General features: G+C 49.5%; 1 protein-coding gene across 2 annotated transcripts in view; it reads left to right on the top strand.

Moving 5' to 3' along the window:
* Window positions 1–25,327, top strand: part of TGFBRAP1 (transforming growth factor beta receptor associated protein 1) — a 33,922-nt gene that overhangs the window by 3,579 nt on the left and 5,016 nt on the right. For both annotated transcript variants that reach the window (XM_025260778.3, XR_003102146.3), the window contains exons 2-10: window positions 3,158–3,858; window positions 6,665–6,859; window positions 9,284–9,438; window positions 17,190–17,272; window positions 18,229–18,570; window positions 20,476–20,533; window positions 22,202–22,345; window positions 23,252–23,395; window positions 24,140–24,299. In XM_025260778.3, coding sequence (XP_025116563.2) covers window positions 3,171–3,858; window positions 6,665–6,859; window positions 9,284–9,438; window positions 17,190–17,272; window positions 18,229–18,570; window positions 20,476–20,533; window positions 22,202–22,345; window positions 23,252–23,395; window positions 24,140–24,299 — 1,969 coding nt within the window. In that variant the 5' untranslated portion in view covers window positions 3,158–3,170. The remainder of the gene's footprint in view (window positions 1–3,157; window positions 3,859–6,664; window positions 6,860–9,283; window positions 9,439–17,189; window positions 17,273–18,228; window positions 18,571–20,475; window positions 20,534–22,201; window positions 22,346–23,251; window positions 23,396–24,139; window positions 24,300–25,327) is intronic.

The raw sequence follows: 25,327 nt of genomic DNA, 5'->3' as shown, positions 1-25,327 counted from the left end.
TTGCTACTGAACCACCAGGGAAGTCCTTTCCCTTTCTTTAATCTTGTGACCTTGAGTCTATTAGCCAGTTTCTGCAAATAGATAATCTGTCTACTTCAAACATTGCCTTTATTCTGTTTTTATTCTTTGAGTGGTGACCTTTAATGCAGCCTGGCCTTGGTGAGATTTAGTTCAGAGAGAATGCAGAGGGAAGCCAGGCCCGGAGTAACACAGCATGCAGCTCCAGCTGGCTGTGGATAGAAATGGAGGCATTTGTGTGGCCGGGGTAGCAGAGGCTGAGCAGAGGTCGGGAAGTAAGAGGCTGGGGCCCTGAAAGGTGCCCACACTGCCCCTTGCAGGGCTTCTGACTCTGCTGGACCGTTCCCCATCTTCCAGTAACCCGGGATGTATGGAAATATTCAGACTTTGTAAATACAGATTCAGATGAACTAAGCTCTGGATTTAGATGAACTAAGAAATGACAAGTTAATCATTGACATGGGTTGTAAATGTTTCCGTGAAGTGAGATTGTAAACAAGGAACGTGCATTTTATGATTCCTGCCAGGCTTATTAAGGGCTTCCCCAGTGGCTCAGTGGTAAAGAACCCTCCTGCAATGCAGTTGATGAAGGTTTGATCCCTGGGTGGGGAAGATCCCCTGGAGAAGGGAATAGCAACGCACTGCACTACTCTTGCCTAGGGAATCCCATGAACAGAGGAGCCTGGTAGGCTACAGTTCATAGGGTTGCAAAGACACGACTGAGCATGCGTGCACACCAAGCTTATTTAACCGAGGCTCTGTATCTATTATGTTTCCAGGGTAAGCTGGTTTGGGGAAATGAGTATATTTTTTATAAATATTTTTAAATTAATATTTTATATATTGAAAAGAACATTTACAATTCACATGAGATGTAGAGAGGAGCAATAAAAGCAACTTGGCATAGGGAAACAGACATGACTAATACTTTGAGATCAGCTTCTGCCCACTCACATCCTATCCCCCTTGGGTTTCTGTTCTTTATTCCCTTACTTTTCTTTATGATCTCACTATGTAGGGCTGCAGCTCTAAATAGTACATTAGTTGGGACTTCCATGTTTCTGCATCTTACAAGGCCTGAAGTATCAGGCCGAATATAGCATCCGCAGCTCCCCTTTCCAGGGAGGTTTACCGAGTCATGGGTGGGCTGCAGTGCATGCCCTCACTGCTGCGTGGTGCTCCATCCGTCCATCCATCCATCGTGGCATTTCCATTTCCCCCCAGTTGCAAACAGGACTGCTGCTAGCTTCCTTGCTCATGTCCTGCTGAACATCAGTGAAGCCAAAAGGAGAATCCCCGGCTCCCCAGTTGCCAAGGGCTTCCTCCGTCACCCACGTGGTCTGGCCAGCCCAGAAGCCTCCACCAGCAGCAGGGGCATGCCCATGGATCCGGATTCTTGCAAACCCCCAGCATCATCAGACTTGGGAGGTGTCCATTTGATGGGTATGAGATGAAGTCTGCTTGTAGCTACAGTTTGCAATTACAGGTGGTTCTGCAGGTTGATCTCTCCCCCATGGCTGTTGATCATCATGTTTTCTCTTCTGAATGTGAGCCCTTTGTCTGAGATGGCTATCACAGATTTTTCTCCCAGTCTGGGCCTTGCCTATTCATTTCCCTAGTGGTGTCTTTCAGTGTACACTCTTTTTAAATTTCTATAAAATCCTGTTTACCAGCTTTTTCTCTTTTATGGTTAGTGCTTTTCGTAACCTAAAAAAATCTTTATGTACCCCAAGATCCCAAAGATGTTCTCCTATCTTTTCTTCTAGAAGATTTGTAGTTTTAGCTTTTGTTTTTAAAATAACTTGATGCATCTCAAATTAATTTTTATATTAAGAGATGATATGAGGTAGGGATAACCGAGGTTAACTGGAAGATCCCCTGGAGAAGGGAATGACTACCCACCCCAGTATTCTTACCTGGAGAATTCCATGAACAGGGGAGCCTATCGGGCTACAGTATATTGGGTCGCAGAGTCAAACCTGACTGAGCTGCTAACACTTTGACTTTTCACTTTCAATGTTAACCACATGTTCCAGCAGCCATTGATTGAAATGACTTTATTTTTCCCCACTGAATTGCACTGGTGCCTTTGTTTCTGCTGCTTCTAATTTGTGAAACCAGAGTCCTTTCCAGAGGAAGAAGTAAGAAGCCCAGGCTTCAAGTTTGGGACAGTGTGTCTTCCAATGGGAGTAATCTATTAACTGACCTTCTCACAAATTTGCTAAGTACCTCAACTCTCCACCTGCAAGCCTTGGAGATTCAAGGCACATCTTTACCGCTCCACACCAACAGATTGATTCTGGGAGCCAAACATGGCTCTGGGGCAATGCGCACACCTCAGTGAGAAGAATGCAAGGGAATTGGGGGTGTGGTCCCTGCTTCTGACTCCTGTGAGATCCAAGGGGCAGGAGTGAACCCCACCATGGAGCTGTGCTCCACCATTCACTTAGACATCCAGTCAGGTGGCTGGTGGGGTTTGGGGGCACATTAGTGGCGATCATTTTTGTCTTTTTCCAAAATGTTTGTCTTGTGTTGTCTGTGGGTGAGTAGACGTGCTCTTCTTCTACCCAGAGGTTTGTTTCTGAAGAACCATGTAGGGAGACTCCGTATATAATAAATCTCAGCTCTGTTGAGAGTTGAATATTCGTTGGAAGGACTGCTGCCGAAGCTCCAATCCTTTGGCCACCTGATGTGAAGAGCCGACTCATTGGGAAAGACCCTGATGCTGGGAAAGATTAAAGGCAACAGAAGAGGGCAGCAGAGGATGAGATAGTTAGAAAGCATCACCGACTCAATGAACATGAGATTGAGCAAACTCAGAGAGAGAGTGGAGGACAGGGGAGCCTGGCATGCTGTAGTCCTTGGGTTCAAAGAGAGTCAGACTTGACTTAGCGGCTGAATGACTGTTGAAGAGAGTTGGCAGTTACTTACAAGCACGTGTGTGCTCTCCTGCCAGGGTCTCTGTTTGCCTGTGGGAGAAAGCCAAGTCAGAAGTCTTTCTTTCAGTATTTTTCACAAGTGTCAAATGATTTCCTTTCTCTGAAGTTACAACTGGGAATTGACGTTTATTTGTCACGCCCGGAAATGGTTCTGTCCGTCCCTCATTCCTCTAACCTCCCTTTCCTTTCCTGTCCCTCAGAGCCGCCGCCAACATGATGAGCACCAAGGCCTTCACCCTGGTCCCCGCCATCGAGCGGGAGCAGCTGCTGGGCGACCGGGACCGGGGGTCGCTGGAGTGTGTGGAGTGCTGCGGCCGGAACCTCTACGTGGGCACCAGCGACTGCTTCGTGTACCACTTCCTGCTGGAGGAGAAGACCTTGCCCGGCGGGTCAGCCACGTTCACGGCCACCAGGCAGCTGCACAGACACCTGGGTTTCAAGAAGGCAGTGAGCGAGCTGCGGGCCGCGTCGGCCCTCAGCAGGCTGCTGGTGCTGTGCGACGGCTGCATCAGCCTGGTCCACATGCTGAGCCTGGAGCCCGTGCCCTCGGGTGCCCGCATCAAGGGGGCCACGGCCTTCGCCTTGAATGAGAACCCGGTGAGCGGGGACCCCTTCTGCGTGGAGGTGTGCATCATCTCGGTCAAGCGCAGGACCATCCAGGTCTTCCTGGTGTACGAGGACCGCGTGCAGATTGTCAGGGAGGTGTCCACGCCGGAGCAGCCGCTGGCCGTGGCTGTGGACGGCCACTTCCTGTGCCTGGCCCTCACCACCCAGTACATCATCCTCAACTACAGCACGGGCGCCGCCCAGGACCTGTTCCCGTTCTGCAGCGAGGAGAGGCGGCCCATCGTCAAGAGGATCGGGAGACAGGAGTTCCTTCTGGCAGGCCCTGGGGGCCTGGGTGAGCAGGGCGCCCAGGCGCCTCCACTAACCTTGCCACTCTCTGCCCTGTCTCTCCACCTTCTGTCCTTGCTTTCATGCTGAGGTTGGAGAGGGAGGTTGTGGTTGTGAAAAGCAGACACTCGTGGACTGTGTTTGGCGACATTGAGGCAACAGGCAAACAATCGCATGCCCAGTGTCTGCTCAGTTTTCATTAGACTGTTTTGTGAGTGTGGGTTTCATGGCACAAAAATAGGCCAGTCATAGCATCACCTATTTTGTGCTAAAGTACAGCCTGAGGAACTTCCCAAGTGGCTCAGTGGTGAAGAACCTGCCTGTCAATGCAGGAGCCTCAGGAGATGCAGGTTCAATCCCTGGGTCGGGAAGATTCTGGAGAAGGAAATGGCCACCCACTCCAGTATCCTTGCCTGGGAGATCCCAGGGACAGAGGAGCCTGGCAGGCTGCAGTCCTTGGGGTTGCAAAGAATCGGACACGACTGAGCACAGTACAAAGTAGAGCCTGAAGATGGCTCCAGAGAGAATTCCTGTAAGGGGATAAGAGCAAAAATAAGAATCTGTAAGACTTCCTTATAGGATTTTCTTCTGTGTATGGGTTTCCACCTGTTCTGTGTTTATTCTCCATTCTAAAAAGGAGTTGGGGGAGCTCACTTCTAGATATTTTGAAGTGTGGAGGCTCCAAGGTCATGGCCCTGATTTTCTCTTATTGACTGCAGTTTCATGCTACCAAAAAGCATCTAGTTTAGTCGCCAGCTTCTTGGAAGGGCTTTCCTTGTGTCCTGTGGCCTTTCTATTCTCGGCATCACCTCCTGAGAATCATAGCTAGCCGCGTCGTTTTTGGTTGTAGGCATGGATGACACACAGTGTCAGGCAGAGCTTTGTTTCCTGCAAGCTGGGAATTAGGATGATAGGTTTTCCAGATCAACTGTGTTTTGTTTGCTTGTCTGTATATATCCCCACACCTGCTTCAGGAGTCAAAAAAGTCAGACACGACTTAAGGACTGAACAGCAGCAGTTAGCGCTTTAAGTACAAAGTAGATAAACCGTCAGTGAGTATGGATGTTATCATTGACAAACACTCAACAGCAGACTGTCTTGAATTGCAGAGTTAATTGTACCCCTGTATCAGAGAAAATGTGGAACCAGAATTATACCTGAACTCTCAGTGGTGGCAGGGGGAACAGGACGAGAGTTCCGTATGGGACATCTTGTCGAGTGGCCCACATACAGTAGGTGCTCAATAAGTATCTGAATGAATGCGTTCAGTGTGGAGTGAATGTCTAGGGAAAAGCTGGTGCGGAGAAGGCAATGGCACCCCACTCCAGTACTCTTGCCTGGAAAATCCCATGGATGGAAGAGCCTGGTAGGCTGCAGTCCATGGGGTCGCTAAGAGTCAGACATGACTGAGCAACTTCACTTTCACTTTTCACTTTCATGCATTGGAGAAGGAAATGGCAACCCACTCCAGTGTTCTTGCCTGGAGAATCCCAGGGACGGAGGAGCCTGGTGGGCTGCCGTCTATGGGGTCACATAGAGTCAGACACGACTGAAGTGACTTAGCAGTAGCAGAGACGCAAACCCATGGGAGGACTGGATGTGGCAGAAAGCTTGTGAAGCTTCTTAAATTGTGCGGAATTCTCTCTTCCCCACATGTGAGGACACGAGCAGCGTATACCTTCATGTGGGTGTGTGTACACTATTTTTGGTTTGTTTTTTATTTTGTTTTTGTTTGTTTGTTTATATGGCTGTGCTGGGTTTTCATTGCTTGCAAGGGCCTCTCTGTAGTTGCAGTGAGCAAGGGCGACTCTTTAATTGTGGTTCATGGGCTTCTCACTGCGGTGGCTTCTCTTGTTGCAGAACACGTGCTCTAGGGCGTGTGGGTTTCCGTAGTTAGAGCATGTGAGCTTAGTTGCTCCAAGGCATGTAGGATCTTCCCGGATTGGGGATGAAACCCTGTCTCTTGCATTGGCAGGTGGATTTTTTACCACTTGAGTCACCAGGGAAGACCCATGTGCACATTTTTTAACCTTATGTTTAATTTAGTTCAGCTCAGTCACTCAATTGTGTCTGACTCTTTGCGACCCCATGGACTGCAGCACACCAGGCTTCCCTGTCCATCACCAACTCCTGGAGCTTGCTCAGACTCATGTCCATAGAGTCGGTGATGCCATCCAAACATCTCATCCCCTGTCGTCCCCTTCTCCTCCTGCCTTCAATATTTCCCAGCATCAGGGTCTTTTCAAATGAGTCAGTTCTTCACATTAGGTGGCCGAAATATTGGAGCTTCAGCTTCAGCATCAGTCCTTCCAATGAATATTCATGACTGATTTCCTGTAGAATTGACTGGTTGGATCTCCTTGCATTCCAAAGGACTCTCAAGAGTCTTCTTCAATACCACAGTTCAAAAGCATCAATTCTTCAGCGCTCAGTTTCCTTTATGATCCAACTCTCACATCCATACCTGACTACTGGAAAAACCTTAGCTTTGACTAGACGGATCTTTGTTGACAAAGTAATGTCTCTGCTTTTTAATATGCTGTCTAGGTTGCTCATAGCTTCTCTTCCAAGGAACAAGCATCTTTTAATTCTATGTTTAATTAGAAGGAGGTATAAGGTGGACATTCTGGGGAGAGAGGTTCCCTTCATTAGAACAGATACGAGGGTCTTCTGTCCACGCAGGCTGGTATATCATCTCTCCCATCCTGAAATGTGATGAAGAGAACAGGTATTCCACGTCCAGACACCTCTGCAGAAAACAGGCAAGCAAACCACAGCTCTCTGAAGCCCCCTGACGCTCCCTGTTTTCCCAGGCATGTTCGCCACGGTGGCTGGGATCTCCCAGCGTGCGCCTGTTCGCTGGTCGGAGAACGTGATCGGAGCGGCTGTGTGCTTCCCGTACGTCGTCGCCCTGGACGACGAGTTCATCACCGTGCACAGCATGCTGGATCAGCAGCAGAAGCAGACCCTGCCCTTCAAGGAAGGCCACATCCTCCAGGATTTTGAAGGTACGAGTTTCCACCGAATCTTTAGGTCTTTTGTGATGCTATTTCTTCACTAAATGCTATTAAGGAACCACTGGGAACATGGCCTCTTGCTGAACACAGAAATTCCATAGGCAATGGTGATACAGTCTTTGAGCTTCAGGGGCACGGAGATTAAAGGGAAAGAGGCATTTAAAAAAATAGCTGCAGCATTTGAGAGCTTGACAGCAACAAATAAGGCCACCTAGGAGAACAGAGTAGGAAGTATTTCCTAACTATACCAAGGAGGGCTTCCTGCAGGAGGTGGCATTTGAGCCAAACTTTTGAGGATGAGCTGGAATCAGCCAAGCACGTATGGTATGAAGGAACCTTTAGGCAGAGAGAAAGGCACATGTGAGTCTGCACAGGAGGGAAGCCCAGGTCCCGGACTGTGTAGGTCATTCAGCATGACTGCGGTGCCCAGTATGTGAGGAGGGCAAGCAGGGGATGAGGCCTCAGCAGATCAGGGCAACCAGGGAGCGAACCACATGAGGGATCTATTGTGGCTCAGTGGTAAAGAAACCGCCTGCCAAGCAGGAGATGCGGCTTCCATCCCTGGGTCTGGAAGATCCCCTGGAGAAGGAAATGGCAACCCACTCCAGTGTTCTTGCCTGGGAAAGCCCATAGACAGAGGAGCCCAGTGGGCTCTAGTCCACAGGGTCTCAGAAGAGTCAGACATGACTTAGCAACTAAACAACAAGAACAACAATTTCATTATGAGCATCTTCACATGTACTGAAAAGTTGAAAGAGAAGCAAAGTGACTTCCCATCCCCTGTTCACCTGGATTTGGTACTGGTTCACTTTCAGCTGAGCTGTCTGGAAGTGTGTAGAAGAGATCATGATACTGAATCCAGAACCCTGCAGCAGGCATTTTTCCACATAACCCCAGAGCCCTTTCCATACCTCGGAAATGCGCTCTCAGCCCTGCCCCTGGCCAGATTTCCCGGCTTCCTAAGAACACCGCTTGTGAGGTTGCTTTGAAGCCAGGAGCTCATGTCTATCTGTGCAGTCATTGCCTTTGCCCCCAGGGCTCCCCAGACACTGCCCTTCCTGTGTTAGGTGCTAGGGACACAGCCTGCTGAGACTTGTCATCCCACATGAGTGTGTCAATGTTCAGCTTGGGCTCCAACATGCACACACATGGGAGAGCTTATTCACAACAATGTTACATCCTCCGTGGGCTGAGGGTGGAGGCAGCCCCGGGGGTCACCGGCACAGGGAGGCTGGTGGCATAACTACCCCAGGCGGGAACGTGGGAAGCCTCCTGGAAGGAGGACCCAACGCAGAGCAGGGGCTGAATCTCCCAAGTGTTGGGGGATGATGCTGGGTGGCATGGAGACAGAGGACGCAGACAAGACCGCCAGGCAGGGAGCCCAGGAAGGGAGGTGCGGGGGCATCTGGCGGGAGAGACCAGGTGGTGGGCCTGGGCTGAAGGTGATAGATCCCAAGGAGTGGGGAGCAGAGGGAGCAGGAAGGTATGGCTGACCCTGAACAACCTTCAGACAGAAAGACAAGGCCATTCCACTGCTTCCTGGGAATAGGCATTAATTTAGTTGAAATGCACCTCCAGAGAGAACAGAACTCGCTCTCAATGCTTGGCAGGAGGAGTTCTCTTGGGCGCAAGTCTGACTCTCCTTTGGATTGTGCAGGACCTCATGGTGCCGAGGGTCAGGGTCTCTCATGGGATGGAGACCATAACCCTGGGACTCGGTGATCTTGACCATAGTGGGCAAGTGTGAGATGTTAGCTTATGGTTCAGAATGTCACCTTGTAATCTTAGTTTCTTGTAAACTGACCAACCTGGAGAGAAAAGAATTTTGAACAGCTTTATTTGAAAAAGTGAAAGTGTTAGTTGCTCAGTCATGTCCAGCACTTTTGTGATCCATGGACTGTAGCCCACCAGGCTCCTCTATCCATGGCGTTTGCCAGGCAAGAGCACTGGCATGGGTTGCCATGACCTCCTCCAGGGGATCTTCCAGACCGAGGGATCAAACCCAGGTCTCCCGCTTTGCACACAGATTCTTTTCCATCTGAGCCACCAGGGAAGCCCCAGCCTTATATGAGGAGTAGCATAATTCTTATTGCTCATTTTCTGTGATGGAGCTCTACAGACTCATATGGATCTATTCAACTGGCTTTAAATTTATCAGCATCATAGAATAAAAAAAGGCAAAGCATCTTTATGTCTTATACTTCAAAAATGTAGTGTTAAGAGTTTGCCTTTTTCTCATGATGGAAAGAAGATAAGAGAAGCATTAATTTCTGATTGCCGTGGCGATTCTCTGTTGGGAGAACTGTGATGACATTGTTCAAACGTCAGCTTACGCTCCTGTGTGGGGTGAAAGCGGGGTGTTTTCTTGCCAGCACAGTGTCTGTTTCCTCTCCAACCTGTTCCATTTCTTCCCAGGAAGAGTGATCGTTGCCACGAGTAAAGGTGTTTACATCTTGGTTCCGCTACCTCTGGAAAAACAAATACAGGACCTGTTAGCCAGCCACCGAGTGGAGGAGGCTCTAGTTCTAGCGAAAGGCGCTCGGAGGAACATCCCAAAGGAAAAATTTCAGGTTTGTAGTCAGCTAGCCATGTGGAAGCGTGCCTCCAAGCTAACATTAGAAAATGTTAGGATCTAAGGGCGCCAGGCCCTGCAGACCACTTTGTGTCTGTCATTCAAGTTCTCTGTGCGTCCACGTCATACAGATAAGGACGCAGGCTGCGGGAGGGGGTCACGATGCCGGCAGAGGCCAAGCCAGGATTTGAGCCTCTGACATGATTCCCATGCTTAATACACCACATTGTATTTCCAATCGTGTTCCTCCAGAGTAGACTACGGGCACTGTGATTACAAGCCAAGAGATCCTCAGCGTAATTGGTTTCCCAATGTAGAATTTGTATTTGTTGGGATGGGGTTTAATTTTTTAAGTTTCTGTTATCTGTAGGAAAAGCTTTGTGAACCATACTCATAAATCGTCTAATATTGCTGAAATCCATATAATTAATTTCCTTAGGAGAAAGCTTGTAATGCATTTAAGAAATGCTAGCTTTAATATCGTTGGTATGATCAATATAGTTGATGAAACAATCATGAATTATTCTCACATCTGATGAAATCAGGTTTTCTCAAATTTGCTTCTTGATTGGTTGCAAGGTGAGTTCAGGTCACTCTGTGTATTTGAGAATGATGACGACTGAGCGACTTCACTTTCACTTTTCACTTTCATGCACTGGAGAAGGAAATGGCAACCCACTCCAGTGTTCTTGCCTGGAGAATCCCAGGGACGGGGGAGCCTGGTGGGCTGCCGTCTATGGGGTCGCACAGAGTCGGACACGGCTGAAGTGACTCAGCAGCGAAGTGTAATATTGGTGCATGCACGCTTCTTACAAACATCTAAGTCACTCATGAAAGATTCTCATGAAGTCAGAGTGATCCCCCTCTTGTTACCTGCTGGCCAGATTTTCAGGACGATATGGTTTGTGGGATGAAGCTGTGCTTTCTGGCCTCCGTGGCTTTTTGCAGCAGAAGGTAGACTAAAGGTGGAAAAAGTCAGAACCTGTCATTTATGGTCACAGGATAAATATTGATAAACTTTTCATCTTTATTCCTTATTTTAAAAAGTTTTATTGAAGTATAATTGATTTATAGTGTTGTGTTAACTACTGTGACTCAGTTATAAATATATATACATTCTTATTCATATTCTTTTCCATTATTGTTATTGCAGGATTTTGACTGTAGTTCCCAGGTTGCGCTAGTGGTAAAGAACCTGCCTGTCAATGCAGAAGACAGAAGAGGTGTGGGTTCGATCCCTGGGTCTGGAAGATCCCCTGGAGAAGGAAATGGCAACCCACTCCAATATTCTTGCCTAGAGAATCCCACGGACAGAGAGAGGAGCCTGGTGGGCTACAGTCCACGGGGTCGCAAAGACCTGGACATGACTGAGTGATTTAGCACACATGCAGCCTGTGCTATGCAGCAGGACCTTGTTTATCTATCCTGTGTGCTGGCGTCTGCTAATCCCAAACTCCCAGGCCTCCCCTCACCCTAGCCCTATTCCGTGTTTTTCAAGTGAGATGATCTGTGAACTTTCAGCAGGGGGCAGCAAAGCACAGAGAAGGAAGCTGTCGGTTCAGGGCGAGTTTCCGAGCGGAGAGCACCTGTTTCTGCCCAGTACATTGCATCCTGGTGGGAAGGCCAGTGGGGCTCTGGCGGCCTCTGCTCTCAGCTCCTCTCCCCTGGGAGTGGCCTCGGGGGGACGGGCACATATCAGGATCCCCTCTTGGACACACCCAGGGACATACCTCAAATGTGTCTTAAAGAGGCTTCCCGTGTTGAATTTTTGCCTCCCCCTTGTTTTCCCATGAGCACCCGGACAGTGGGCACTGGCTAGTGTTGGCCCTTATCCTGCCCTCCTGTGTGATGTCCCTGTTGGGGTCTGTCCATCTGGCAAACCCCTGTCTCCCCCCACCCCCTGTTGTTTTAGACTCCTATTTGGGCCCAGGATATGCAGCCTCAATGACCTTGAACTTGGCCCTGGTTCTCGTGCCTGCATGACCATGGGGAGCCCTCCTCCCTTTTTGCTGGAATTGTGTTCACAGCCCCCTCCTGCATGTCTGCAGCCCATCCACCACGCCACCGCCAAAGGAGCTTTCTGACGTGTCCACACCCCTTGCTGTAGGGCCTACAGCGGGCACCTCCTGGCCAGATCAGGTCCACACCAGGTGGCCTTGGTGGCTGGACCCTGCCCACATCCCCAGCCTCTCCCACCGCCTCTGTCCCCCTGTGACTGGGCCTGAGCCACCTGCCGCCTGTGTACTGGGTAGGCACTCCAGAAGCACCCTGAGAACAGGTCAGAAATAAGCAGCGTCACCGACCAAAGACGGAGGGTGCTGGGGAAGACAGCTGCCTCTGGGCGTCCCTGGGGAGTCTCGGCTGGTCTCCGCCCCTGCGCCATTGCTTTCTTCCCTTGTTGTTTGTGCTATTTTTTGTCAGTGGAGAAAACATCCATCATCCACCAAATACAGGGTTTTTGGTTTTTTTAGATTTTTTTTTTTTTAATGTGGGCCATTTTAAAAATCTTTATTGAATTTGTTACAGTATTGTTTCTGATTTTTTATTTGGTTTTTTGGCTGCAAAGCTTGTGGGATCTTAGTTCCCCAACCAGGGATTGAACCCGCACCCCTTGCCTTAGAAGGCGAAGTCTTAACCACTGAACCACTGGGGAAGTCCCCTAAAATATGGTTTCTATACTGTGCTTACATATGTCTCTTCTCTGAATCTGCCCCATCCTCCAGGCAGCACTGACTCCTCTGAGCTCCCACGGTTATCCCTGTTAACCTATAACACACAGCCGTTTACTCCCCAGCTCCAGCTCACTCCTCCCCCAGTCCTGGGCAGACACTCGCCTCCATTTCCCTCGGCCCCTGCTCGCGCCTGGGGCTGAACATCGAGGAATGAGTGATGGTTGATTCAGAGCTTTGAACTGGTCTTCAAACAGCTAGGCTCTGTGGATCGGGGAGCAGAGGAGTTTTGGTTTAAAATAGAACTATGAGAGGAAAAGAAGACAGTATTGACAAAAAGGTTCAGAGATAATGTCTCATTCATATTAATGTGTTTTTAAGGGTTGACTGTGACTCTTACAAGGATTAGGGATGTTAGTTATTTTAACTTTAGGAGGCTTTGCAACCACATGCTAGACCCTGGGCTCAGGAAAACCAGAAAGTGGGGAGGGAAAGAGACCAGAAGTCGAGGGGACTGGCTTTTCACAGTTCGCCTTTCTCTCCATTAAAGCAAGTGTTGGTTTTGCTTCACTGAGTTCTGAATTAGGGAGGGATTTATGGAGAAGTTTAACTGTGGGACTCGGATTAAAGGAATATTCCTTCCAGAGATCCAAACGGTGAGAAGGCTTAGATCTTTAAGAAGCCAAGCTTAAATTATATTAAGGTTTGGGATGTTGTAAAGACAGAGGCAGTGAGGGGGTATTTACAGACATAGGTGTGTGTCTTATAGAAAGCTTGTTTGATGTGTATCATGTAGTATGGATAGTGTCATATTTAAGCTTGGGCTTTGATACCTGTTCTTTTTTTTTTTTTTCCCATTTTAAGCTTGGGCTTTGATACCTGTTCCTTTTTTTTTTTCCCATTTCATCTAAAACTATTTCACTGTGTGTCTTCAAAAGACAAGAAAGCCTGCCTTTGAAACATAAGTGTCACATACATCTCCGAAATAAACACTGATTCCTTCCTAGGCTGGGGCGTCCCATCTGCCCAAGTGTCCCCAGTTGTCCCGTAAATGTTTGCATCTTGCATCCTTTTAATCCTGGAGGGAAATCCTGTTAGGGCTGCACCAAAAGATTTCTCTGTTTCAGAGTCATGGGGCCCAGTTCTCTGAGCTGGTCTGCCACCTACTCTTTCCTGTAGATACTTCAGTTCAGTTCAATTCAGTCACTCAGTCGTGTCCGACTCTTTGCCACCCCATGAATCGCAGCACGCCAGGCCTCCCTGTCTATCACTAACTCCCGGAGTTCACTCAGACTCACGTCCATCGAGTCGGTGATGCCATCCAGCTATCTCATCCTCTGTCATCCCCTTCTCCTCCTGCCCCCAATCCCTCCCAGCATCAGAGTTTTTTCCAATGAGTCAACTCTTCGCATAAGGTGGCCAAAGTACTGGAGTTTCAGCTTTAGCATCATTCCTTCCAAAGAAATCCCAGGGCTGATCTTCTTCAGATTGGACTGGTTGGATCTCCTTGCAATCCAAGGGACTCTCAAGAGTCTTCTCCAACACCACAGTTCAAAAGCATCAATTCTTTGGCACTCAGCTTTCTTCACAGTCCAACTCTCACATTGATACATGACCACTGGAAAACCATAGCCTTGACTAGACGGACCTTTGTTGGCAAAGTAATGTCTCTGCTTTTTAATATACTATCTAGGTTGGCCATAACTTTCCTTGCAAGGAGTAAGCATCTTTTAATTTCATGGCTGCAGTCACCATCTGCAGTGATTTTGGAGCCCAAAAAAATAAAGTCTGACACTGTTTCCACTGTTTCCCCATCTATTTCCCATGAAGTGATGGAACCAGATGCCATGATCTTCATTTTCTGAATGTTGAGCTTTAAGCCAACATTTTCTCTCTCTACTTTCACTTTCATCAAGATGCTTTTTAGTTCCTCTTCACTTTCTGCCATAAGGGTGGTGTCATCTGCATATCTGAGGTTATTGATATTTCTCCCGGCAATCTTGATTCCAGCTTGTGCTTCTTCCAGCTCAGCATTTCTCATGATGTACTCTGCATAGAAGTTAAATAAGCAGGGTGACAACATACAGCTTTGACATATTCCTTTGCCTATTTGGAACCAGTCTGTTGTTCCATGTCTAGTTCTACCTGTTGCTTCCTGACCTGCATATAGGTTTCTCAAGAGGCAGGTCAGGTGGTCTGTTATTCCCATCTCTTTCAGAATTTTCCACAGTTTATTGTGATCCACACAGTCAAAGGCTTTGGCATAGTCAATAAAGCAGAAATAGATGTTTTTCTGGAACTCTCTTGCTTTTTCCACGATCCAGCGGATGTTGGCAATTTGATCTCTGGTTCCTCTGCCTTTTCTAAAGCCAGCTTGAACATCTGGAAGTTCACGGTTCACATAGCGTTGAAGCCTGGCTTGGAGAATTTTGAGCATTACTTTACTAGCATGTGAGATGAGTGCAATTGTGTGGTAGTTTGAGCATTCTTTGGCATTGCCTTTCTTTGGGATTGGAATGAAAACTTTTTCAGAGTTCAATGAGACCTTTTCCAGTCCTGTGGCCACTGCTGAGTTTTCCAAATTTGCTGGCATATTTAGTGCAGCACTTTCACAGCATCATCTTTCAGGATTTGGAATAGCTCAACTGAATTCCATCACCTCCACTAGCTTTGTTCATAGTGATGCTTTCTAAGGCCCACTTGACTCCACATACCAGGATGTCTGGCTCTAGGTGAGTGATCACACCATCATGATTATGTTGGTCGTGAAGATCTTTTTTGTACAGTTCTTCTGTGTATTCTTGCCACCTCTTCTTAATATCTTCTGCTTCTGTTAGGTCCGTACCATTTCTGTCCTTTATTGAGCCCATCTTTGCATGAAATGTTCCCTTGATATCTCTAATTTTCTTAAATCTCTAGTCTTTCCCATTCTGTTGTTTTCTTCTATTTCTTTGCATTGATCACTGGAGAAGGCTTTCTTATCTCTTCTTGCTATTCTTTGGAACTCTGCATTCAGATGCTTATATCTTTCCTTTTCTCCTTTGCTTTTCGCTTCTCTTCTTTTCACAGCTATTTGTAAGGCCTCCTCAGACAGCCATTTTGCTTTTATGCATTTCTTTTCCATGGGGATGTTCTTGATCCCTGTCTCCTGTACAATGTCACGAACCTCCATCCATAGTTCATCAGGCACTCTGTCTATCAGATATAGTCCCTTGAATCTGTTTCTCACTTCTACTGTATAATCGTAAGGGATTTGATTTAGGTCATACCTGAATGGTCTAGTGGTTTTCCCTACTTTCTTCAATTTAAGTCTGAATTTGGCAATAAGGAGTTCATGATCTGAGCCACAGTCAGCTCCTGGACTTTGGTTTTATAAAGATTGCTTTATTTATTTATTTTTGGCCATGCTGGGTCTTTGTTGCTGTGCATGGGCTTTCTCTAGTCCGCCAAGCAGGGGATGCTCTCTAGCTGGGGTGTGCAGGCTTCTCATTGCCGTGGTTTCTCACGTGGAGCACTGGCTCCAGGCGTGCGGGCTTCAGTAGTTGTGGTTCCCTGGCTTCTGAGCTCGAGCTCGGTAGCTGTGGCACACGGACTGAGTTGCTTTGCAGCATGTGGGATCTTAGCTCGCTGACCAAGCTCGCTGACCAGGGATCCAACCCACGTCCCCTGCATGGCAAGGTGGCTTCTTAACCACTGGACCACCAGGGGGGTCCTCAAAGTGGAGTTTCATAAAAACTGATCAGGTCAGTGGGTGATTACAAAACAGCAGGTACCATGCCAGGATGTGAGGATGCTAAGGTAAATAGTGGAGTGGCTTCAAGGAAGTGATAGCTTCTTGAGCAGCAGGGTGTTCTGGAAGGGGGAGGAATCTAAACGTGATTGGAGTCTTCAGTTGTGAGGCGGTGCAGGCGTGAGCTGAGGTGCTGGAGCCAGGGAGGACACAGCAGAGACGGCTCCCCAGAGCCTTTCAGACAAAGGTGGACAGAGCTCACGGCTGATCAGCCGGGCAGTGACAGGGTCGCGGTGGAATTGAAGACACCACAGGGCATCTTTTTTTTTTTTTCTTTTGAATTTTTGATTTCGTATTGGAGAATAGCCGACGAACAACAGGGTGATAGTTTTCAGGTGAATGAGGAAGGGACTCAGGGCATCTTCCCTGAGTGTGCTGCTATTCCTGGAAGTTTCCAGAACCAGGGGCTCGTGGTCCAGGAAATCTGGGTAGGACCAGATGAGACAGAGATAAGCGGCGCTTGTACTGCAGGAATCCTCAGACTGACTGTGGGCCTGAATGTGCGTCACTGCTGGGGGAGGGGACGGAAGGCACAGCATCTCTCCAGCTTCAGCAGGAAAGCCTGCTTATTGATCTGTCGTTAAATGAGATGGACCCCGTGTTCTGAGGGATGCTCAGAAATGCTGCTGTGAAGAGAGTTCCGCAAGAGTGAAGAGGGGTGGGCAGCTTCTAGGCTGCCGGGAACACTGGCCTTGTTGACATCCATCTGAGCACTCGAGGTAGCAGCGATCAAGAAAGCCAGGGAGGGTGGGAGGAGGAATACGGACCAGTGGGAAAAAGTGAAAGTGTTTGTCACTCATTTGTGTCCGACTCTTTGTGACCCCATGGACTGTAGCCCACCAGGCTACCCTGACCATGGGATTCTCCAGCAAGAATACTAAGAGCGGGTTGCCATTCCCTTCTCCAGGGGATCCTCCCGACTCAGGGATCAAACCTGTGTCTCCTACTCTGCAGGTGGATGCTTTACCACAGAGCCACCAGGGAAGCCCAAAGTATGTTAGTGACTCTGTGATACAGACCAGGATGGATGGGAAATCATGAAGAAGAAGGAGCAATAATTATTCAGAGAACAACTTGATCTCAGGAACAAGGGGTGGATTGACATATATGTGTGTGTGTACTAACATGTTGAGAATAGTTTCGAATAAACCTTGTTTCTTCCTTACCATATAACTTCAGGATTCCCTGTAATAATTAACATGTAGTCTGGGTTGTGACCAGGACCTCAGTTTCCCTCCCTTGGTGAGTGACTCCAGCTGGTCTGAGCGACGACGCCTGTGTCCCCTGCAGGTCATGTACCGGCGGATCCTGCTGCAGGCGGGCTTCATACAGTTTGCACAGCTCCAGTTCCTGGAAGCTAAAGAACTCTTCAGGTAACTCGAGGTGTTGGCAGCGAGCCCTCCTGTGTCCCTGCAGTCGGGTCTGCGGTTGGACCTCCGTCGTCACTGGGATGCTGTGACGGGAGAGTCGCATAGCTGCAGTGCTCTGGGAGGAGTGGGGAGGCCCCCGCCCCCCTTAGCCCAGGGGTCACTGTCGTGTGTCTTCAGGGTGGGGCTGATGAGAGGCGTACAGAGTGGTCCTCGGAGAGAGGAGACAGCAGTTCTAAAGAGCACATGTGATGACCTGTGGATTCCCTGAGGGCTTGGTTTCCCTTTGCTCCAGAGATTTTAACTAAAGGCTGTGAGTCTAGAGAGAGAGCAGGTGGATTTATGAGAACTGTTCTTGTTCTAGAGACACTGTGAACCATGTGCTCCTGACTCAGTGTCTTAGGAAGCCATGGTCCCTTCTGTATGTCATGAATCCTGCACACGGGGGCCCTCCCACCCCCACTCCCTACATGGCCCAGCACCCCATCCCCAGCAGCCCTTCTTCTGGTGGGGGGGAGCAAGAGGGGGTGGTCAGGTGTGTGCTCTGGGGTCAGCAGCTGTTTATGTTCGCTCAGCACTCATGCAGAAGATCAAATTGCACCTGCTATGATAGCCCTTAAATGTCCCACGAAGGTGTGGTCTGTAGAGTAAGTTTTCTAAACGTCCAAGTAGAACAGACTTTGCACTTCCAAGCCGTGAAGGAGGAGGTGTGCACCGAGCCTCGGAATCCGCCTTGGATCAGAGGTGCAGTGCCACTGCCGTTCCTTCCTGCCCGGGCTTGCAGGGACCACCCTCAGCCCTGGGGGTGTGATGTCCTCGGCGGCCGAGCCCCCTGTTCCATTGTGGGGCCTGAGGTTGGCGGAGCATGGTGCTGGGCTCTGCGGGCAGTGGTGGGGTCCACTCCCGGTTGGCTTGCACCCTTCTCTGTCTATGCTTCACAAACTCCGCCCCTGTGGTTGCAGGAGCGGCCAACTCGACGTGCGGGAGCTCATTTCCCTGTACCCGCTCCTGCTGCCCACGTCCTCCTCGTTCACCCGCTCCCACCCGCCCCTGCACGAGTTCGCAGACCTCAACCAGCTGACACAGGGTGACCAGGACAAGGTGGCCAAATGCAAGCGCTTCCTCATGAGTTACCTGAATGAGGTCCGCAGCACAGAGGTGGCCAACGGCTACAAGGAGGACATCGACACGGCCCTGCTCAAGCTGTACGCCGAGGCCAACCACGACAGCCTGCTGGACCTGCTGGTCACCGAGAACTTTTGTCTGCTGCCCGACAGCGCCGCCTGGCTGGAGAAGCACAAAAAGTGAGTGTCTTTCCATCCCCACCCCAGACGCTCCCCAGGGGCTCCCCGCCTGGCCCTTCCCTGCCCCCCACCTTCGGATGCTGTTGTGCTACTGATGAACCAGAGTGACTTCCGAGTCCCACACCTTCCTCCAGGGACCACCTGTCACCCTTGGGTTCGTCAGCCCCATCACGGTCTGCAGACTGGCCAAAGGGGTCTCAGAGACCACTCAGCTCCCATGTCAGTCACTCAGATGGGTCCATCTCTAGGCAACCACATGGACTGTAGCCCGCCAGGCTCCTCTGTCCATGGGATTTCCCAGACAAGAATACTGGAGTGGGTTGCCATTCCCTTCTCCAGGGGATCTTCCTGACCCAGGGACTGAACCCGCATCTCCTGCACTGCAGGCAGATTCTTCACCGTCCGAGCCACCAGGAAAGCCCCTCCATACTAACTCGTTAATGACAGAACATGCAGTCATGGGCCTTGTGAGTCCGCGCATCGTCCCATCTTCTCCGTGTTCCTTCTCAATGGGATTGGCCTGTGCTAGCTGCCACATGTGTGTTGGTAAAATGACAACTCACTTCAGCCACTGATGACCAGATTGAATAGAGAGGCGGATACCTGGATAAGTAGATAGAAAGGCAGGCTTCCTGATCCTGTGGGCAAAAGGGATCAAACTCTGCCTTCATTACAGGCATGAGCTGGTCAGCACCCATCCCCTTGCTGACTGACCGCCGGGTACCATGCGGGCCTGTCTGCAGCGATGACCCGACTAGACCAGCTTCATCCTGGGGGCAGGGGTCTAAGCCTTCCGGGCCTGGGCTGGGGGTTTCTTTAAGAATGAGGGTGTTGGGTGCTCCCTGTAAGAGTCTCTGTCTGTGACCTTTGTTGAGCATGTGACGTGGCCGAGGTGCTGGTCAAATCCTGGGGGACGGGCTCACAGCCCAAACCCCGTTCAGAGGCGGGACATCACGGGCCGGTGACTGGTCTCCACGCAGGCGGTGTCTTCTTCGGCCGTTTCCCTGAGTTTCCAGAATGCACTGTGGAGCAGAGTGATTTATGAAGGAACCAGACAATGCCCTGCCCTCTGGTGGCAGCGACGCTGCGACTTGGGACGGGAGGGTCCGGCGAGTCAGTGTAACGCTCTAAAATCTCCCTAGAGAAGAGAAGGGTTCCAGGGGATAGTGTAGTGTCTTTGCTCTTTGAGGGGAGAAGCCTGACAGTCCCTGAGGCAGCTTGCCGGGAGAGGAGGGGGACCAGGAGGGGACACCCCTAAGAGCCGGGGAGGTGGGAACAGCTCTCGATCCAGGCAGTCCCGTCTTCTCATTGATCCTGTCCACTTAGAAATGAGAACACAAGGGCCACAGAGGGTGAGCTGCTTGCTCAGGGTCATACAGTCCATGAGTGATGAAACCTGGATTGAAACTCAGGGCCCAGGACTGTGGGTGCCCCCCTGCCCCTGCCACCCTGACTCTCCCTGACCTGTTCTCTGCCATGCCTGCATGCTGTTGGCCTTTCTTGCAGTTCAGAATCCCCCCTTCCAGAATAGCTCACACAGCCTCCCTTCCAAACAGTCTTAATTCCCTGTGATGATTTTAATTTCCCTCAAGAGATGGGAAATCATACTAGTATTGGAAGTAAATAAAGCAATTCCCAATGCGAGTTTCCATCGTATAATTGTAGTTTTACTTTTCAGCTTATCTTAGATTTGAATATGGTCCTTTATGGAAGTTGATAGGGAATACATTTTCATATGATACGTAAATAAACAGAGGTGGGGGTCTTCTTGCTGCTTGAAATGTGTTGCTGATCTGAGTTGAATAGAACACGCGGGGCTGGGGAGAGGGCTGGGGCATCGCTGTGGGGGTGCCACCCGCAGTTTGCGGTCAGGAGAGGGTGCCCTGACCCTGAGCTTTCTTGCAGGTACTTTGCTCTGGGCCTGCTCTACCATTACAACCACCAAGACGCCGCTGCGGTTCAGGTGAGTTCAGAGGCTTCTAGGTGTTGCTGTAAAACCACGTTTAACTCCGAGTTACTTGAAAAAAAAAAAAAAAAAAATCACAGCTTGGTAGAGACCGCTCTTGCCTGATCATAGCCCTTTTTACAGAACAAAAGTGACACCGTTTTAGAAAGTAAATTCCCTGAGAAACACCAGCCAAGGATTTTCTTGTCTTTGCCTTTCTGTCTCTCTAAAGAACATTGTTAAGACTGAGTTTTTTTAAATGTGAGAAAAATAGGATTTCATACTGAGCCACGAGGCCTGTGACATCATTGCCTCATCAGAAATTGAGACTGTGAGTAGTAGTTTGTGATTTCTACCATTAATGACAGCAAGTTTTGCAGGCAGCTGAGTTGCACATCATCTGCGACAAAACTAAAGCTGATTAAGGCCAGTCGCTTGCCCGTGGGACACCACTGGTCAGGGGGGAACTGGGGTCTGAGCCAGTGCTCCGGGCCTTGGCAGGGGTTCTGTGCTCAGATGTCTCGGCCTGTCTCTTACGTCTTTTGTGAGTGGCTGGGAACACGGCAGTGCTCACAAACTCACCAAACATGCCTGGTTGCTTTGAGAAACTACCATGATAATGTGATTGTGGAATAGGTAAAAAAAAAAAATTCCCATCAACATGTACCCCCATGGCTAAGAACAGATTTGGGAGTCTAAGATAGCATTTTCATTTTTTTAAACACCAAGTTGTAAGAATTGTAGTTTGCTTTAAATGTATTAATAACATTAGCAGAGCTGCATAGAGAAGAATTTATAAAACTGAAGTAATTAGGAATAAATCTCCATCTATGGCAGAATTTTTTTAATGACACATTTCAATGATTGTGTGAGTAGTTGGGTTTAGGGAATTCAGCACTGAAGAAATTAGTAATATAGAAAACGTTTGTACACTTGTATCAGAATTGCAGCGTTTACACTGCCCACCTGTTTCTTGGGCTTCTTGCTGGGGGTGTGGTTCAAAGGTCAGTGTGGACAGGTGGGTGAGGTCTGCGGCACAGGGATGATGCAAGACAGGCTCCCAGACAGCGCCCATCTCTTCCACCCCTCGTGATGCCAATTCATTCTGAGTCTCAAAGTAAGATTCCATCTACACGGCAAGGAAGTGCCTGAGTGAAATAGCAAAGGCCTTTATTATGAGAATCTACCCTGAGCCTCGTGCCCACAGGGGTGGGAACACCAGGGCACAGGGTCACTGAAGTGTTAGAAAGCACATCTGAGTACGGCAGCCCAAAAGGGGCTTCAAAATCAGGAATTCCTATGATGGAGAAGGTGGAAACGCCTAGCTGATGGGTGCAGGTCAATTTCGTCTCTGTCCAAACATTGTCAATGATTATTTTATTTCAGGAAAAGACGTTTTATAATGCATCCACGTCTCCCCATATTTTATATTTACTATTTGTATTACTGAGATCTCACGAGAAAGAAAAGAAAGAACTTGATGCTTTATGTTCTTTATTTCTTAGGCCATGTCCTCTGTATTTTTTTCATTTATTAGAAAAAAATTAAGATGGACTTAAGCCTTTAAAGTTTGTGTTACCACTCTGAAATATTTCAAGGCCAAGTAAGCACACGCACATCCTCTCTAAGCTGGTTCTAAGCTGTCTGTGTCCTTCGATCCCACCCGTCCCGGCTCCGCCCCTCCAGCTCTGGGTGAGCATCGTGAACGGGGACGTTCAGGACTCCACGCGCTCAGACCTGTACGAGTACATCGTGGACTTCCTCACCTACAACACTGACCCCGACCTCGTGTGGCGGCATGCCGACTGGGCCCTGCAGAGGAGTCAGGAGGTTCGTGCTTCAGCAGTGCCTTTGCAGGCGGGCGGTGTGTTCAGACGGGCTGGGGAAGCGTCTCCAGGCTGGTCACATGGTGGAACTGAGACTTGGGTCCTGGCTCATAGAACTCGGAGTCCATGCTCATCAGAGCTATGCTGTGTTTTGGGGTTGTGGAGTGTGTGTGTGTGTGTGAGAGACGGAGCGTGCATGTGTAAGTCCAGGGACACGCTCCCCCCGACCCCCACCACCTCAGTAGCATTTCTTGGAAGATAGTGTTGTACTACGAGCTCCAGTGACTGTCGGGAGGCGGCCTGGAGATGCTGGGGTCCCTCGCGGGTCAGGCACACAGTCTGTCGGGGCATCTGGAGAACCAAGTTGACTGAATCTTCAGCCGCTTATATCCTCTTTCACTTACCATAAGTGGACGTCTTTCTTTTGCTTGATCTGAGTGTAACAAAGCTGTCGTTTCACAGATTGTGGAAACCCGCTATATAAATGTGTGGTTCTTTAGTTTCCAAGCCTTTTATTTATTTATTTTTAAGATTTTTTTTTTTAATGTGAACCACTTTCACAGTCTTCATTGAATTTGTTACAGTATTGCTTCTGTCTTATGTGTGGGGTCTTTTGCCCCTGAGGTGTGTGGGATCTTCACTCCCCAGCCAAGGATTGAACCTGCACACCCTGCCTTGAAAGGCGGAGCCTTAACCACTAGACCACCAGGGAAGTCCACCCCCAGCTTTTTTAGAAGGCCCAGCGGGAGCTCTGGGTCATTTCCTGTCTCTGTCAGCACTCCACACTGCTCTGGTTTTCTGAATCATCACGATTTTGACAGTGCTTTTACCCAAAGCATGCAGCGCTCACAATAAAGATAAGATGGGGTCTTTGAAAAGCACGCTGACCAAATGGCTACTTTTCTTTCAGGTCGGAGTTCAGGTTTTCACCAAGAGACCACTAGACGAACAGCAGAGTGGTTTTAACCCAGATGATATCATCAGTTGCCTTAAGAAATACCCTCAAGCCCTGGTTAAGTACCTGGAGCATCTCGTCACAGAAAGGAGACTGCAGGTGAGGCCCGGCTCTCAGGCCAACGTCGTGGGTTTGCAGGGGCCCCATGGGGACCTGAACTTGGCCAATGGGTCTAACTGAACGTCTTATGTTCCTGGCGCTCAATCTGTACTTGTGGGAGGTCAGAGAGGGAACCAGACATTTGTGAAAGAGACCAGAGGCCCAGGTGGCTTGTTTTCACCCTCCACCTCTTGTCCCATCCACTTTCATTTTTCTTCTTTGTTTTTCTTCCTTGTTATTATTCTTAAAGGAAATTAGTGAAGCTTCCTTTCTTTGGAGGCAGCTAAATCTTGTGGGCCTTACCTAAATCCTGTGGCCCTTACTTCTCAGAATGAGATACTTTCCCCTAGATTCTGTTTCATTCTATTTATTATTTATTAGGCTGCACTGGGTCTCAGTTGTGGCACGTGGCATCTTCCTTGTGGCATGCGGGCTCTTTCCTGTGGGCTTAGTTGCCCCCCAGCATGTGGGTCCTAGCTCCCCGACTAGGGATCAAACCTGCGTCCCCTGCGTTGGAAGGTGAAGCCTTGACCACCGGACCCCAGGGCAGTCTCCCATAAAGTTTATATTCAGCTCCTCCATCATGCTTTCTGAAAGCTTTCTCTCCAGTACTTGCATTCTATTGACCTGGAGCCCCTGCTCACGTCACACATCTGGGCTCCCACACATGCCGTCAGGGGTGGGGGTGGGGTGGTCTTCAGGCCCCCTGCACATGCTGCCGGTCTGCTCGCCCCTGTCCTGCAGAAGGAGGAGTACCATACGCACCTGGCTGTCCTCTACCTGGACGAGGTGCTGCAGCAGAGGCCCTGCACCCCCGACAAGGATGCAGAAGTGACTGAGACGCAGGCGAAGCTGCGACGCCTGCTCCAGGAATCTGATCTCTACCGAGTCCACTTTCTGATGGGTGAGTGGACCCACGTAGCCTCTGTGGATAAACGTCACAGGGTGCGGGGGGGACAAGGCGGCGGTCTGTGAGCCTCTGTGGCACCGAGTCAGCCTCCCGGAGGCCAGGGGTGCCTCCCATCTGTCCTCTGCCCTCTGGCCACAGATAGGCCCTTTAGCCAATGACCCAGAGGCTGCGCAGGGTGCTGGGAGGTCTGTGCATTCGCTGAGCAGAGCTGCTTTGAACTTGCTCACTCGGCTTTGAAGCCCTCTGATCAGTTCCTTCTGAGGCTCAGGCTGTAACCATGACTTTGCTGGCTGGCACTACCCCCAGCAGCCCACTCAGCCACTCCAGGCTGGGAGGAAGGCATCCTTCCTGGAGGGGGTCCAGTTTTCACTTCCTCCAGGGCAGGGGCCACAGTGTCCATGTTGTCTGGCAGAGTGAACTGTCTCCTACTCTATGGGCACTGTGGGATTTCCAAGTTGTCCTTACTGGGTTAAAATATTTCTCTTTAGCAGCATTTAACTCTAGTTTTTGAGCATTAGCTACAGTCCTTTCTCATGGTTCATGGGAGGTGTGTCCTGTATAGACCCCACAATTGAACTCACAGGCACTACACCATCAGGCCTGGCAAACCACTGGCCACATGTTTCCATCCATACCTAACCTTGTTTATGTGTGTTCTGTTGAAAATGCTGTATTTAGTGTATATTGTTGATTCACTGACACTGACCTCATGGCCGGAAAGAAGTACATGACTCAGGCCTGAATGATGTTCCCGTGAAGAACTTTGTCCCAAGGCACCTGGCAGTCCTCCTGTACCTAGACACCCCCAAACTCTGTTACCCAAGGTGGTGTCCAGGTAGCCAGAGTGGCAGTGTTTAGGGGTGTCTGGGCAGCCTGGGGGACTTCTCAGTGGCTCAGCAGTAAAGAATCTGCCTGCCACTGCAGGAGACACAGGTTTGATCCCCGGGTCGGGAAGATCCCCTGGAGGAGGAAATGGCAACCCATTCTAGAATTCATGCCCAGGAAATCCCATGAACAGAGGA

Source organism: Bubalus bubalis, chromosome 12, assembly GCF_019923935.1.
Source record: "Bubalus bubalis isolate 160015118507 breed Murrah chromosome 12, NDDB_SH_1, whole genome shotgun sequence".
In the NCBI taxonomy this organism is placed as follows: domain Eukaryota; kingdom Metazoa; phylum Chordata; class Mammalia; order Artiodactyla; family Bovidae; genus Bubalus; species Bubalus bubalis.
The sequence above is the reverse complement of the archived record's forward strand: the minus strand, read 5'-3'. Positions and strand labels throughout refer to the sequence as shown.